At 33.7% G+C, this 16225-nt stretch overlaps 2 protein-coding genes across 2 annotated transcripts; one reads left to right on the forward strand and one right to left on the reverse strand.

The window, feature by feature from the left end:
- Positions 1–1637: 1637 nt before the first annotated feature.
- LOC113850159 (clathrin light chain 2) lies at positions 1638–3909 on the forward strand. The gene is made up of 3 exons (XM_027480560.1): positions 1638–2163; positions 2259–2412; positions 3228–3909. The coding sequence occupies exons 1-3, from the start codon at positions 1781–1783 to the stop codon at positions 3591–3593; spliced, it is 903 nt and encodes a 300-aa protein (XP_027336361.1). The 5' UTR covers positions 1638–1780; the 3' UTR covers positions 3594–3909.
- Positions 3910–4020: 111 nt separating this feature from the next.
- On the reverse strand, positions 4021–5811 carry LOC113851604 (UPF0481 protein At3g47200-like). Its single transcript, XM_027482127.1, has 2 exons — positions 5205–5811; positions 4021–5103 (listed from the first exon to the last, which is right to left on the reverse strand). The coding sequence occupies exons 1-2, from the start codon at positions 5757–5759 to the stop codon at positions 4231–4233; spliced, it is 1428 nt and encodes a 475-aa protein (XP_027337928.1). The 5' UTR covers positions 5760–5811; the 3' UTR covers positions 4021–4230.
- Between the last annotated feature and the right edge of the window lie 10414 nt (positions 5812–16225).

The raw sequence follows: 16225 nt of genomic DNA on the forward strand, positions 1-16225 counted from the left end.
ATTAAATTATTTTTTAACTATATTTATTTCCTATTTTTACATAATTAACAGTTTTTTAAATAAGTACAATTTTTTAACAGCAGTAATTTATTTCTATTTATAATATCTATTTTATTTTTTAAAGGACAAATTAACATAATTCTTAGTTTATAATTAATTTTAAAATCCATGCAAGATTAAATAATACTGCATTAATCTATATTTTAAATTTTTTTCGTCAATTTTAAAACAACAAAATTAGTATAATTATATTTAAATATTAACAAAATTACACAACAACTTTATATGCATTATAAAATTGTTAAAATCATTTATGCATTAAAACTAACGTAACCGATCCAACAGTGTTTTTTAACATTATATTATTTTATTTAAAACACAAATACACATGTCCATAAAATTTTATTAGACATTAATAACTTTATATGCCAAATCGTATTTATATAGTTTATAAATTTTTACTCAAATCATATTTTTTTTATAACATTTTAAATTATAAATTAATTTATTATCTTTATTAAATTATTTTACATCATTTTTACGTTTGCTCTCACTATTTTGTAATTTTAAATAACATCTACAAATTTTTAATGATTTATACATAATAAGATACAACAATAATATGTAAATAAAATCTTGACATTATTTATATATTATTTTATTTTTTAATAAAAATTTTATCACACTAATATGATTTTATTTTAATTATTAATTAAAAAATTTAATTTCATATAAATAAATAATATAAAATTTTTTAAACTAAAAATAATTAAAACTCATAATAAAAAAATAAATAACATAAAACTTGAAATTTAACTAACCTTAATCACTCTCCCAGATTTTTCTCTCCGTAGATTTTTTCTTTCTTCAGCTTAAAGATACGTTTGCGGAATGCTTTATATACAGTGTTACAAAATTGGATAAAAGCCTGGATCTTAATATTAAAGCAGTAGCTAATAATACGTGCCAGACAGCCACATGTATCTTACTCTGACAAGCAAAAGCTTTGTCGTAATTTGACCAAGGATATGTCTATCCTAAGGATATGTCTATCGTTATAGATCGGTGGATACACTTATGCAATCAACACGTGTTACCATTAACACTGTCCATCAGTTAACGCTCTTACTTTGGCCATACTTATTCTATCTCCATCATGTGTCAAGCTATAGACGAAAATTGGTTAGAGGTGAACGATAGTATATTAAAACCTTAATATAGATGTGATATACTTGCTGATCTAGGCCAAAAATCGCACTAAACAGAAAATTTATTTTAAAATATACTTATTATAAAAATTTATTTTTAAAATAATATTATTTAAATAAATTTATCAAATAAAAAAAGAAAAGAAAGAAGAACTGAGAGAGTCCAAACTTAGAGTTAGTCAAGCTTAATTGCTATAAGTTTTTTTGTATGTTAAAAAAAAATAATTGAGATTGTATGTTACACTTATTTTTAATTATTTAAATTTATTTATTTTTATAAAATATTATTTCATTTTTATACTGACCAAATTTAATAAAATTTAGACACATTTTAATTTTTAAAATTTATTTTTTGATAAAATTTAATTAAAAAAATTCATCCTTTGCACAGATGAAATTGACTGAAAAAAGTCTTAAACAAACAAATTGTTTTAAAAAATATTATTTTAATACACTCGACCGCACCTCCCAAAAACCCCTTGACCCATAAAACACGCAATTTCAATTCGGAAACGCCACCTCACCTCACCGGAGGGCTTCGCCGAAACTGGAGCAGTCGCCGGAAACTGGCCATGTCATCATCCTTTGGCAGCTCCACCCAGCCGTTCGACGAAGACGGCGCCTTCGTCGGCTACGATCCCCGGCTCCAGTCGCAGCGCTTCGACTCGTTCTCAAACTTCGACGCCGACTCAGTCAAGGACTCGGCTGGTGACTCGTCCCCGATTTTCGGCGGTGGCTCGTACAGCGCCGGAGACGACGTGTTCTCTTCTCAGGCGGTGCCGGAGACTCCCTCCCCGCCGTCGATCTACTCCGCCCCCAGCGGATTCGAGGCGTTCTCTCCGGAGCAGAATGGGGAGGGCGTGGACGGAAGTCTCGGCGCCTCCGGTGGCCCGATCTTGCCTCCTCCGACGGATATGGCGGCGGAGGGGGGGTTTGCACTGAGAGAGTGGCGAAGGTAAGAGCGATGATCACTGTTCACTTCTTTTGTTTTTTGTGTTTGTGATTATGATAACGATGGTGGTAATGACGAAGAAGATGAGGATGATGCAGGCAAAACGCGATTCGATTGGAGGAAAAGGAGAAGAAGGAGAAAGAAATGCGTATGCAGATCATAGAGGAAGCGAAAGAGTACAAAATTGAGTTCTACAAAAAGCGCGAGGTTAATGTTGAGAACAACAAGGCTTCTAACAGGGAAAGACAGAAGGTTAATTTTGAAGTTAATATTTGTTTCTTTTTATTCTCTAATTCTTCATATAAATCAGATTGAAATTCACTTCTTTAATTGAGTTCGGTCAGAATTTCAATGGCAATCTGTGTGATAAATGCTAGGTTACTGTGAATTTGATCAATGGTAAACGCCTTGATGTCATAGAGGATAGATTTTTGTCCTAAACATATATTTATTGAGTAAATTATAGTACAAGTAACTTAAAGTTTGATAGTGAGAAATATATTTAAACTGTATTGTGAGTGAGAAGTATATATATGCCTGTTCTGTTTTGTGCATCAGGCAAGTAGAATGAATACAAGTATTTTATATTTTATCGAGTGGTGATTTATTAAACCTGGACTCAACCTAATTATCATGCTTTTTTTTTTTTGTTGAATTCAAGAGCCTGTTCTTTGTTCAATCCTTGACAGTTTTAGCTCATTGTTTGACTGTCATTTGGTTAAAGTTAGAGTGTTACCAACTCCAACAAGATTGAATTTGAGAGTCACACGTGTAACTTCACCCTTCAATTTATTTGCAAGTTTATGAAAGAGTTAGTTGCTATTTGTTCATATTCTTTGATTTTCAGTTGTACTGTATTGTAGCTCTGTGTCTACCGCTGGTGTGGTCTCTTCTATTTTAATATTAGGAACCTTGATTTTCCTCTTCCACACCTTTTTTTTTTTCAAGTAGGTTAGGTGATGATTTGACCAATTAATTCAAGGCTATATTGTAACTATAATTCTATCCGGATTTCATTGTATGAACTATTAAGGCTCTGTATTAATATATTGCTCGCTGTAAGACAGCTATTTTTGGCAAGCCGGGAAAAGTTCCATGCTGAAGCTGACAAAAACTACTGGAAGGCAATTGGTGAACTTATACCACATGAAGTGCCTGCAATAGAGAAAAGAGGGAAAAAGGAGAAAGAGAAAAAGCCATCTATTGTTGTAATTCAGGGGCCAAAGCCAGGGAAGCCAACTGAGCTTTCAAGAATGCGCCAGATATTACTGAAGCTCAAGCATAATCCCCCACCACATATGAAGCCCAAGCCTCCCCCATCTTCAGAAACCAAAAAGGACGCTAAAACTGGACCCCCTGATGGAGCTAGTACAAGTACTACGCCTCCCAGGGTTGTGCATGTGGCAACTCCTGAGGCTGTTGCTGCAGCTTGAGGTTGATGCTATTTGCTGAATCCAAATGTGAAAATTAGTTTGTCAAATTTGTAATGACCCAAGTCTGTGAGCATCTTGTATAGTTGTGTCTAGCAGTATTTTATGTAGAAAATACCTGTAATGGTTTTGATTGCTTAGTATTTTGGTATGTTCTCCTTAGAGTTTAATTTTGGCTGCGATGTCCTGTTTGTGGCCTACCTATATTATTATTGCAGTAAATATGTTATTAACGCGCACTGCTTTGTCCTTGAATTTGGCATCGTCTAATATTGGATAATTGAGACCCCTAAAAGCAAAATTTTAGGGATATTTCTTCCAATAATTTTAAGTTGGCAAGCTTAAAATTTTGTACATAAAATAAACGATGATACCCTTCCTTGAGCATGCCTTAATTGCTGCTCTAGGAGTACACAATACTAATTTTTCCAATATTTAGTATGGGATTATTGTATCCAACAGGTTTAGTTGTTCTTTACATCCTGAGAACTTTAATCAAACTGCTTTCTTAATATCATATATGTCTGTGGGACATATATATGATACATAAGTTCTATTTATTTGAAATCATAATCATATGTTTTAAGTAATTATTCAGATATTATGCATATTTGAAGTATGCATGCATAGTGTGATTTCACTAATGGTGGCCGGGGACTATATAATATGTCTGCGTAGCAGTGAGACCTAGCAGCGCCGCACCAGACAACACTCCCAGGAGTTTCCAGCCAGTAGGGAAAACTTCATGAATCAGTTTCAAAAGACTGAACCAGGTTATCAAATAATGAACAACAATGGCAAATATATCCATGCACTGATGCCAAGCCATTATAGTCCATTTTTTGTACGGTTTGGTTCCCTTATGATTGTTCAATCTGTCACAAGTCTTGCTATAACATGAGTCCATGTACATAACTCCCTCAGCGATTGTGCGAAATAGCTTCTCCAAATCCTTCTTGCTCTTCTTGGAGTCGTTCACTATAACTCCGACATGCTCAAGCAGTTCAATGTCATGTTCACAGCAGATCAAACCTTGGAAAAACAAAGCATACGAGGTTAATTTGCATCTAATCTCAATTCTGCTCTGCTCCCAAGCAATCAAGTTCCTCCATATGACTTCTTTAAATTCATTAATATGCAGCGGTGAGATTTCCAGCACCCTATTCTCGAAATTTATGACAAAGTCAAAGCTATTAACAAGCTTGTTGTCCTTTTGAGCATTTCCATTATTATTATTACCACTATTTGCGGGTCTTATTGTTATTCCCTCAGCTTGAAGCCTCATGGCACTGCGATTTAGCTCTAGTTCAGCTTGCTTCGTCTTATGGCTACCATTTTCGTTCGTGATTGAATAGTGAACCAGATCAAGGAGGTGAGCTACACCAGAGGGAGAGACAACTAAAGGGCAGCTGAGTGCAGCCAGTGCAAGATTAGCAACTCTGTGGTCTTGTTCACGGGGTACAACAGAAGGGAAAATTCTCCTGTGCAACTTCTTCAGAATAATGAAGGGTACCTGTCAAGGTTATTAAATAACAGTTCATATCGTGAATGTCAAGCTAATTTTGAATAGTGAATCATGAATTCTGAATTGTAAGATTCTAACTAATATGGTACCTGGTTTTCAAGCAGTAACATATCACCCAAAATATCCCGGAGCATGTCTTGGCTTTGGAAAACGGGGTCACCACCATGATTAGGATTATTACCCTTGCTCAAGGTTTCCACATGCCTCTGAAGAAATTCTAACAAGAAACAACCATCTAGCATAACTTTCGCTAGCTCGTGGGGCTCAGAGTGGATGTTTCCCCCATAGCTTGCACGAACTATATTGTCCAACTGCAAGAGGTCTGTGCCACAATTTTCCAGCGTCGAAGGCCCAGCTGATACCACGGTGTTTTCTGGTATTTGGGTTTGATTAAGAAGATTCACCGTGTAACTCCACTTATGTGGTTCCATCATTAAGAGATCATTTTTAGTTCCTCTATGTAAGGGTCCGATGGAGACAACACGTGGCATGTATGCATCCGCATTTGGCTTGCGAATTTTGTCTGGGACCTTGGAGATGCTACTTGATTGAACTTCTGGGTGACCTATAGCATCCAGCATCGTTTCAATAGCAACCATCCAACTCGTGTCATTGTTAGCGTTGCCTTGTGTTTGTTGAGGCATCTCGAATCTCCACGATTACGCCTACATAGAATTCGCGGAACATGTATGCTTTATATTCAGCAAAGCCCCTAGATGGCTGTTAATGTTAGGTAACGAAAATTGAAATTGAGTAATCATTGTCCTATCATTATCCGTGTGATCAAAATTTGCTTAAATAATGTATAATTTTTTATAACAAGTGGGCTTAAAGATTTTTCATTATGAAATGAAGTATTTGTTAAAGAATAATGCTTTTTTCCGTTACCCCATACAAGACGTGAAATCAGTAGTAGTTAGGAAGAGAAGAAAATTTATTAATGCTACTTAATCTGTGTAGACCTTGTGTTTAGGACACTCATTGGAAAACTCCTTTTTATTTCTACTACGATCTTAATAATTTTGGTTGTACTGAGTATCTTCTCATTTTGATAAGTATTATGTAAAACACCAATTTCTTGGGCGTATGATTAAGCACAAAAGCGATGTCTACTCCTAACAATATTTTTAAAATATGTATCGAAACTTTTGAAGCACAATTCGTTATCTAATGTTATTAGGTACGGTTGTAAATTTTTATTTGTAAATTTTTTATTTTTTTTTGGTTTTAGTCTTTTTTTAAATTTTTAGTTGTGACACTAATAATAATAATAATAATAATAATAATAATAGCGCTGAAAAATAGTGGTGACCGTGACTAGATCTTTACGCAGAATTAACAAAACTTAAATAGCTTTCAGTTTCTATATTTATATAAATTTGACTTTGACTTTTTTTAAATTTAACATTTTTAATCTCTTTTATTAATGTAACGCAAAAAAAAAAAAGACATGAAAGTTGACATATGATAATTTAATTTATTACATTATCATAAGAAGCAAATTTGTTGAATTTAAAAAAATATATTTTAAAATATTAAAACTCAAATCTCTTATAAATATAAACTAAAGAACAAAACTAGATCTTTAAACTCGTTTTTTTAATTTTAATTCATATTTAAATGGGAATTGTGTTAAAACATACCAGCTTTACTGTACTTTAAGTAAATATTAGCCTTATTAACGAATTTTATTATGCATTAAATTTATAAATACAAGTAATTATTCAATTTAATAAGAGACAATTTATATTCTTATTTTTTATTTTATTTTGGACAAAAATGAAAGTAATAATGAAAATCAAAATGGTAAAAATAGTAAGGATAAAGATAACACTTAAAAATAATGGTACTATATTAACGTGGATCTTTAATGATAATAAGACAAATATATTACAAATTTTTATATTTGTCTATGATTTTGATTTTAATTTTAAAAAAAGAGTTTTACTTCCTATGTTTTTTAAAAAATTCAGCATTTTCAATCTCTCTAAATGATAAGATGTAACAAAAAATTATTTCATAATAAAAAAAATTAATATGAGACAACTTTCTAATTAGTTATACTTTTACTAAGAAATAAAAGTTTTAAAAACAATTTTAAAAAGTAAATACAAAAATATTTAAAAACAATTTAAAAGACTAAAATTAAAAAATTCATTAAAATATAAACTAAAGACCAAAAACAGATCTTTAAACTTAATTTTTAATTTTAACTCATATTTTAAATGGTAATTGTGGTAAACTTATAAGATTTACTAAAAATTAATACGTAAGATTCACTACATTATATTTCACTTTATAATTCAATGACTAGGAGAGCAATTAAAAGAGAACAATTCTCTAAAGTCACACTTTAGAAAGCGGTTACGTATTAACTACTCTCTAAAATTATTCTTAGAGAGTGATAAGTCTATATTTTGACATGCTTTTATAGCCAATATATTTATATATGACTATTATTTTAATTAAGTTTTACACTAACTTATATATTAATTATGTAGTAGTTTAGCATTAAAAGGCTACAATTGAATTTTGAGTGCATTTTGGCCCTAAGTTAGATGAAAAATTAAGTTTCGCAGCAGTTAGCTTGCCCATACCATTGCAGCCACCACGTGGGTGCTTTGATCCACATGCACAACTGTGCTCACTTATGAGAACCCCAACTTGAAGAAATTTTGGGAATTTCAAATTTTAAAAGTCCTGGGGTTGGTGACTGTTTATCATGTTTTTTTATCTTGTTTTCCATCTCATCCTTTCCACAACTTTTATATATCTCTTTCACATCCTCAACCTTGGTGGTGACCACTTGCTAACGACTATTAGAGCTTCGGGAGCATGTCTTAAGATTAAGAGCTCTTTTCTCTCTTCTTCATTTGAGACATTTCTAGTTTGTATTTACTTTTCGAGTTCTATGAATTTTTTAATATCTTTTTTTTGTTTTCTTTTATATTATGTCTAGCTAAATCCATAGTTAGGACTGTGGTGAATTCTTTACATGACTTTATGAGATCTTTGTGATTAATGATAATTTTATATTTCTTTTTTTGATTGGTGTTTACCATATTGCACTATATTCGTATGTTCAGAATTGACAACTCTTAAACATACCGCAATTAATTATATCATAGGCGACTGTTGTAACGCCCTGAATTTTGTAATATTATTATTGATATATGTATATGTGTTTATATATATATATGTGTGTGTGTGTGTGTGTGTAAAGGTGAAAGATGTAAATTGCATTTGAATGTGTAATGATGATGTTTGTGGGTATAATGTATATGGATGTGTATATATATATATATATATATATATATATATATATATATATATATATATATAATTGGATTGGATTGATTGGGCTGAAAACAGGCTAAGTAGGGATGTTGCAGCAGGACATTCTTGTTGTAGCGAGAGGCCCCTGGGCGTGAGGCATGAAACTGTGCCTTTCTCGCAGTAGCGAGAGGGCACTGGGAGAGAAGGATGAATCTATCGTCTTGTCGCTGTAGCGACAAAGCCACAGTTTGAGCTGCATTTCTGCGTGTAGTCTCGCTGTAGCAAAAGGATCTCACTGTAGTGAGATTTTACAGAAATCAGGGTACAATTTTGTCTGAAACTTTTGTTGTAGCGATAAGAGACATCGCTACAGCGAGAGTGTATCGTTGCAGCGAGAGTGTGTCGACCCAAAAGGGGTTTATGGATTGGGATTTCATTTCCCTATTTCCCTTGCAAATCTCTTCGATTCTCTAGACCCAAAATCCTATTCTACCGATTAAATTTCCTCCAAAGCCGTTCGGGAGCAAGATTGAAGGTTGAATTCGTGTGAGAACGCTTGGGGGTGAGTTTTAATGGTTAGAGTTTTCATTTTTCATCCCCTTTCTCTGTTTTCATGATTACCTTGGATTCTCATAGAGTCCTTCCATGTATTTAGGCCAAAATTCGTGTGGGGAGCACTTCCGTGGTTGAATTCGAGTTTGGGTCTTCAATCCAAGGTAAGGGGGGACTCTACCCTATCTCATTTGTGTGAAATTCTGTTTAGTTGCTATATTTTTGTAATGTGATTGAGATAGAGAGTAAGAATGAGTGTGTTGATGGAAATTATTGTGTGTTTGAATGTAATGTGAGTTGGTCGTGACTGGGTTAATATACCCTAGATTGATGATTGAATAATGTAAGTAGTTGAAAATGGGTATGGATGGCATGATAAATGTAAGTAAATGTGGATTATATACTAAGTGTCATGTAATAGAATGAGGGCATATATGCCAAGTATTGTGAATGGGTATGGGCACTTGTGCCGTATATATTGAATGAATAATTGTGAACAAGTGTGGGCCTAAGGACTGTGTAATATGAATGAATATAGGCTTTGTGCCGTGTATTGTAAAACAAATGAGGGCCTAGTGTCGTGTATTATGCATGACTGTGGGCTTTATGCCGCATACTGAGAATGAATATTGCAATGTGTGTGAATGGGGTGTGATTAACGTCAGTGTAACGTGGTGTGAATGGTTCAGCAATACACTAAAGGTGTGGAAGATGAGGACGGTAGAAATATCTTGGGGAAAAGGGAGTGGTGGTGACACTGACTGTGGGAGCGGGTGCACCACGGGCCACACGCTCTCTTCCTGACTAGACCTCTAACCACTACCTTTGTTGAGTGACTCGTGACTGCCCACGTGGTATCAGTGAGGCGGAGGTAACTGGCGACCATTCATGGTGAAAATATGTGATCACAGTGCCACCGTGAGCATGGTTGGCGTGCAATGAGTGCACAAGATTATTGTTTGTTAATTTTGTGTGTGTGTAAACTGTTTGATGCCGTGAGTGCATCAGTGTTTGAATTAAATTGAATAGGAGTAGTATTGTTGCTTGTGAATATATTTTATGAATTGTGATAGAAATGATGCAGAATAGGTGCAAGGTGAGACTCTATGCTTATTTGTGTGTTTGGTAGTGTACAGTACTCACCCTTACATTCATTTTCAGGTAATCAAGACGATCAGCACCAGACTCAATGAAGGGTTGGATGGAACTACTATAGGGCTTTAGATATTATTTTGAAAATATTGTATTTGAAATGGTCCTGTAGCTGTTAATTGATATAAACTTGTAACCCTTTTATTCATTTTGAAATATTTGTGAGACCATGTGATAAGAGTTTTATTTAAATGAAAAATTTTAATATCCTTACATATAATTAATGGATCTATAGGATAAAACGAGACGAAGAATTAGGTGGACAAAACCTAGTTCTTCTCTTTCAATCGTTTTTAAATGAACAGTTCATAGATTTTTATGCTTTCTCTTCTTATTACCTTGTATGACCATTAGGGGTAATAACTTAGGGAAAAACTATTAATATTGTATGACCATTAGATATTAATTGTAGCACCCTTAATTTTGTTACTCTTGGATAGGAAAAATAAGAATTTGGATAAAAGATATCTCGCTCAAACGAGATAGACCTTGCTCAAGCGACACAGGATTTTCTAAAGGAGAATGTTCTGAAACACTCTCGCTCAAGTGAAATGAGATAACGTTGTCTCAACTGTCCTCTCGTTTAGACGAGAAATGGGTCTCGCGGCTGGGAGCAACTCGCTCAAGTGAGATAGAACTCGCTCAGGCGAGGAGTCACAGGAAAGATAAGGGTGCTCTTTGGAATCAAATATGCTCATATGAGGTAGAGCTCGCCCAAACAAGATTGTATCTCACTCAAGCAAGATTGTATCTCGCTCAAGCGAGAATATAAAAAAAATGAGCAGTCTCGCTATTTGGTTGTCTCGCTCCAGTAAGGAAGGCTCACTTAGGTGTGGATGGAATTTTACTCAAGCGAGAATCTTAACGCTCAAGCGAAGTAGCGCGAGTTTAGAAAGATATTTAAGGAACCTCAGCCTCAAAAACATTCATTTCTCACCGAACGACCTTCTTTCTTCATTTTCTCTGTTTTCTCTCCTTCCTCTCTCTAAAGAGAACTCTCTCGGACTTCAAATCTCTTCCAGATTCAAGCTCAAACATCGATTTCATTCAGATCTAAGTAAGTTTCTCGAAGCTCAGATCTTCATTTTATTCCTTTTCGATTTTATGCTCATATTAAGATATCTATCTTGAAATACTTAAGAAACTTCATCTTTCAGACGATATTTTCGTTGATATCATGGAATCTCTCTGTTAGATTGATAAATGTAAATTTTACTAGGTTTTTATGTAGTTTTCTAGGTTGTTTTTGATAGAAAATGTAATTTGGATAGTGAAAACTGCACAAAAATATATAAATGTTCAATAAAGTAAATTGTTGTCTTTAATAATTGAAATTATGTGAATTTAATAGAATTTTGATGTAATTTTGTTAGTTTTGCAGGAAACTCTGAGCTGAGATCATAAGGTTGGAGGATCAAGAGATAATGTAGAAGAAAGTAGCAATTTTGGAGACAAAGAACAAGGATTATTAAAGCTAGTTGTCGGCATGATCACTATTTTAAAAGAAAAGTGATCATTCTAGAGCCTAAGTTCAAGAACTGACTTGTGCGTTACCACTTTTTCTAACAATAGTAACCACGCTCATGAAGAAGAGATCATGTGTTATTACTATTTTTGATAATAGTAATTGTTCCAGAGATAGGGTGAGAAGAACAACTTGTGCGTGATCACTATTTTTTATAAAAGTAAACACGCTAAGTCTGATTTGAAGCAATAGGCCATGCGTGACCATTATTTCTGAGTAAAGTGATCACGCGCATGATCCAAAGGCAAAACTAGCTGCGCGATATCACTATTTCAAAAAATAGTAATTGTTCTAGAGAGCACTTCAACAAAACAGAATGCGCGTGACTCCTATTTTGCATAAAAGTGAACAACGCATGTTACTAGAAGCAATCTACCTTTGCGTTGCTACTATTATAAACCAAAGTGATTGTTCCAGTCATGAAGTTTACCAGAAAGGCTTCTGCATGGTTACTTTATTGAAAAATAGTGTTCATGCTAGAAAGGCAGGAAATTATATGAATAAGAGATTAGCTCAGAAACTTGGAATTTTTTCTCATTTTTTCATTTCTACACCTTGGGAGAGTTAGAGAGGGAGATTGGGGGCAACTTACAAGCTCTGGACCTTGAGGAATCAGCTGGGGATTAGATTTATGAAGAAATTCTGTATCTTCTCTTCTTCTACTCTTTCTCTCTTTTTTTCTTTTATGAACATATTCTAATTTCTTTTTCTTATGGATTGATGGATCTTATTTTGATATTGTAAATTGATTGTGGACCTGGATTTTAAGATCAGATTGTACTGAATCTTGATGGCATGATATTTGTGGTAATTTTTCTGTTAGATTGGCATATTGTACTGATTGCACGATGTAATATTGTATGATAACTTTCTATGTTAGACTGACATGATGCAATAAGTATAGATATGATTTAATAGCTGAAATGTATCCAAATTGGGTAAATTCACATGAATAATTGAAGTGTTGATTGATTTTGAAAGCATGTGATATATGAAAGAGAAAATGGAATATGTTTGAGAAAATGGTTTTCCCAGGAGATTTGAAGAAACAAGAGGAAAGGGAATTTCTTAGATTAAAACAAGGAGAGATGTCAGTCAAAGAGTATGTCATAAAATTTCATGAGCTGATGAAATACTGAACTTATTTTCAACAAGAGAATGATGACAGAGACTGGTGTAATTGATTTGAAAATGGATTAAGGAGTGACCTTTGCAAAATAGTTAGTATTTTTCAATTAACAAATTTACCAACATTAGTGAGCAAGTGTATAATTTTGGAAGATAGTTTCAAAAGAGAATTAGTAGATAATAAAACTCGAGGGTTACTTGAACAAGGAAAGAAGTTTGTTAGATTTCAAAGAGAGTCCTACCTGAATACCACTAAACAAAGAGCAAAGAAAAAGACACATTATAGTGGAGGTAACAATAATTCTAAGAACTCTCGTAATAAGGCTAGATGTTTTTTATGTAAAGGATCCACAAAGTACAAAATTGCCCATAACCACCTGCTAAGTGTAATTATTATGGAAGAATAAGGCATACGGAAAGTGTTTGTTGGCACGCACATCAAAGAAGTGGAAGCACTGGTGAAATTAAGAAATCTACATTTAAGAACAAGGATCCCTCAGATTCAATAAAATGCTTTAGATGTGGAGGCCCACATAGAGTAAGGAGTTGTATACAACTACCTGCAACATGTAGCTATTGTGGAAAGACAGGACATTCATCAAATGTTTGTCGATTTGCATCACGAAGAAATGACGGTACAAGCGGAGGCAACAAACCAGTGTCCAAAAGTCAATAATTCTCTCGGTTTAGGAAAATGCTATCTTTGTAGAAAATCTCGTTTAATGAAGCAATGTACAGAGCAAAATTTGTGTTGTCACCTCGTTATGTATTGACGTTATTAGAATCTTGTTGTTTTGCTGTAACTCTAAATTATGTATATAAACTCCTTTATGGCACAAGACCTTTTGTTTTGTTTGTAACTTGTGACTATGCAATATCCTTGTAATTATCCTCGTCAATGAATCGATTGGCTTTTAAACTCCTAATCAGTTATTCGACATCCTTTCAAAGTGAATCTTTACTATTAATCTTGATCGCCTGCCTTTTTCTATTAAATTGTCATGTGGGGAATGAATCAGTTTCGTTCAATCATGTCTTTTGATACAAGGATAAATTCTAAATTCTGGGTGCTTATGTATCACTCATTTAAGAACTTTTGTAGTAAATTACTTGGAGGAAATATATGGAAGATCAGAATATTTGTAACCTGTTTCTTCTTGAGGATGAAATCTTTCAGAATAGGAGTACTTTGATATAAGAGAAGTTCTTAAGGTTGTTTTGGGGAATGGTAATGGAGCTATTGTATAAGGACAAACTCGAACTCGTTATAAATCTTATGATAGGATTTAGTCTAGTGTTGATTGTATAATATCGCACTTCAGTTATGAAAGCATTCAAAGTGAGAAAACAAGAGGAAAGCATCCTTATAGGAATGGTTAATGGTAGTGATGTTCAACATTGGACTTATCTCAACTTTTTAGGTAAAATGAATGGAAACATGTCATTTCTATTTACTGATGAATTGGTCAAAATGTGTTCTAGTAAGAGAGAATGATGTAAGTTGAAATCTCTGGTTAGAAGGAAACTATCAACATAAATATCAATTTTTGAACTTTACTTGATTTAGAAATGGAAACTTAAAGTGAGCAAGAAGTATTGAGAAGTCATCAAGTATGTCTTTGGGTGAACAAAACAACATGAGGAAAAGTTTACTGATGCATATTTAGGACTTAATAATAACAACACTTGTACCAAAGTCCATAGGCGTTGCATTGATAGAAGAAATTGAAAATCATAAAAGTTTAAGTATATGTGTGGATACAAGATTGAATGAATAGTGAAGTAAGTAAAGAGAATTTATGAACAATTATGAATTAGAATAGTCATACAGGTCTGGTAAGGCAAAGGCAGTAAAGGTAATGGGAAATAAGAAGTTAATATACATTCAAGAAGTGACACTAAAGAAAATGTTAGTTGAGGAAGAATTCGAAAGTTTAAATCTAACAACGGGAGTGCAGTGTGTCTTTCATTGAAGTTATGTAAGTAAGGAACCTCATTTTAGGGTAGTTGGGATATATGTATGATGTTAGGAAGTATGGAAGGAGAATAAAAGACATAAGGTTTTGCTATAATGAGTAATCTTTGGTGTGGAGGAAAAAGGATAAGTACAATGTTGGAAAGAGTTTTAATAAATAAACAGGAATTCCATATTTCAAGAAGGGTCTTATTAATTATTGGATTTGTTAAAGTTTTGAGATTTTGAGAAATTTTAGAAATATGAGTATTAGTAAGTGAATTTCGAGGACAAAATTCCTAAAAAGGTGGAAGAATTGTAACACCTCAATTTTGTTACTCTTGGATAGGAAAAATAGGAATTTGGATAAAAAAAATATCTCGTTTAAGCGAGATAGACCTCGCTCAAGCGATGGAGGATTTTCTAAAGGAGAACGTTCTGGAACACTCTTACTCAAGCGAGATGAGATAACATTGCCCCAACTGTCCTCTCGCCCAGATAAGAAAGGGGTCTCGCTCAGGCTGGGAGCAACTCACTTAAGCAAGATAGAGCTTGCTCAAGCGAGGAGTCACAAGAAAGATAGGGTGCTCTCTGGAATCAATCTCACTCAGGCAAGGTAGAGCTTCCCCAGGTGAGATTGTATCTCGCTCAAGCAAGAATGTTCTCGCTCAAGCGAGAATATTAGAAAAATGAGTAGTCTCACTGTCTAGTTGTCTCGCTCAGGCGAGGAAGCTCACCCAGGCGAGGATGAAAGCTCACTTAAGCGAGAATCTTATCGCTCAAACGAGGTCGCTCGAGTTTAGGAGGATATTTAAGGAACTTCAGCTTAAAAAATATTCATTTCTCACCAAACAACATTCTCTCTTCATTTTCTCTGTTTTCTCTCCTTCCTCTCTCTAAACAGAACTCTCTCGAACTTCGAATCTCTTTCATATCCAAGCTTAAACATCAATTTCATTCGGATCTAAGTAAGTTTCTTGGAGCTCAGATCTCTATTTAATTCCTTATCTTCAATTTTCTGCTCATATTAAGATATCTATCTTGAAATACTTAGGAAACTTCATCTTTCGGACTATGTTTTTGCTGATATCGTGGAACCTCTCTGTTAGGTGTATTAGAAAACTAGTTTTGAAGAACCGTTACTAGATAAGGGGAGTATTCTAAATAACCTATTTTAGTAATAATCTATAATTTTTATGAAATCATATCGTGAAAGTGTATTTTTGGTATAAAGAAAGGTTTTGGGTTTATTTGAAACTAATGAATTCAGATTCTTAGAAAAAGATATGGGCTAGAATAGTATTAAGAAGTTTTAGAACTAAGTTACTTATGATATATATAAGTTAAGTACTAAATGACACAAAATAATGAACTTTAAGTTAGAAGACCGTATTGAGATTGTACGAGTTGGACCGAGTCCGAAGGTATTTGACCTTCGACATATTGTATTGATTGTATGGTGTGATATTTGTGGTAATTTCTGAGTTAGATTGACATATTGTATTGACTGCATGATGTGATAT

The sequence above is a fragment of the Abrus precatorius genome, unplaced genomic scaffold (assembly GCF_003935025.1).
Source record: "Abrus precatorius isolate BTA unplaced genomic scaffold, Abrus_2018 Scaffold9, whole genome shotgun sequence".
NCBI lineage: Eukaryota > Viridiplantae > Streptophyta > Magnoliopsida > Fabales > Fabaceae > Abrus > Abrus precatorius.

Coding starts and splice junctions, on each gene's coding strand:
- LOC113850159 (XM_027480560.1), top strand. CDS start 1,781: ATGTCATCATCCTTTGGCAGCTCCACCCAGCCGTTCGACGAAGACGGC. Junction 2,164..2,258: donor GCACTGAGAGAGTGGCGAAG/GTAAGAGCGATG, acceptor AGGATGATGCAG/GCAAAACGCGATTCGATTGG. Junction 2,413..3,227: donor CTAACAGGGAAAGACAGAAG/GTTAATTTTGAA, acceptor GCTGTAAGACAG/CTATTTTTGGCAAGCCGGGA.
- LOC113851604 (XM_027482127.1), bottom strand. CDS start 5,759: ATGCCTCAACAAACACAAGGCAACGCTAACAATGACACGAGTTGGATG. Junction 5,104..5,204: donor TGTTACTGCTTGAAAACCAG/GTACCATATTAG, acceptor TAACCTTGACAG/GTACCCTTCATTATTCTGAA.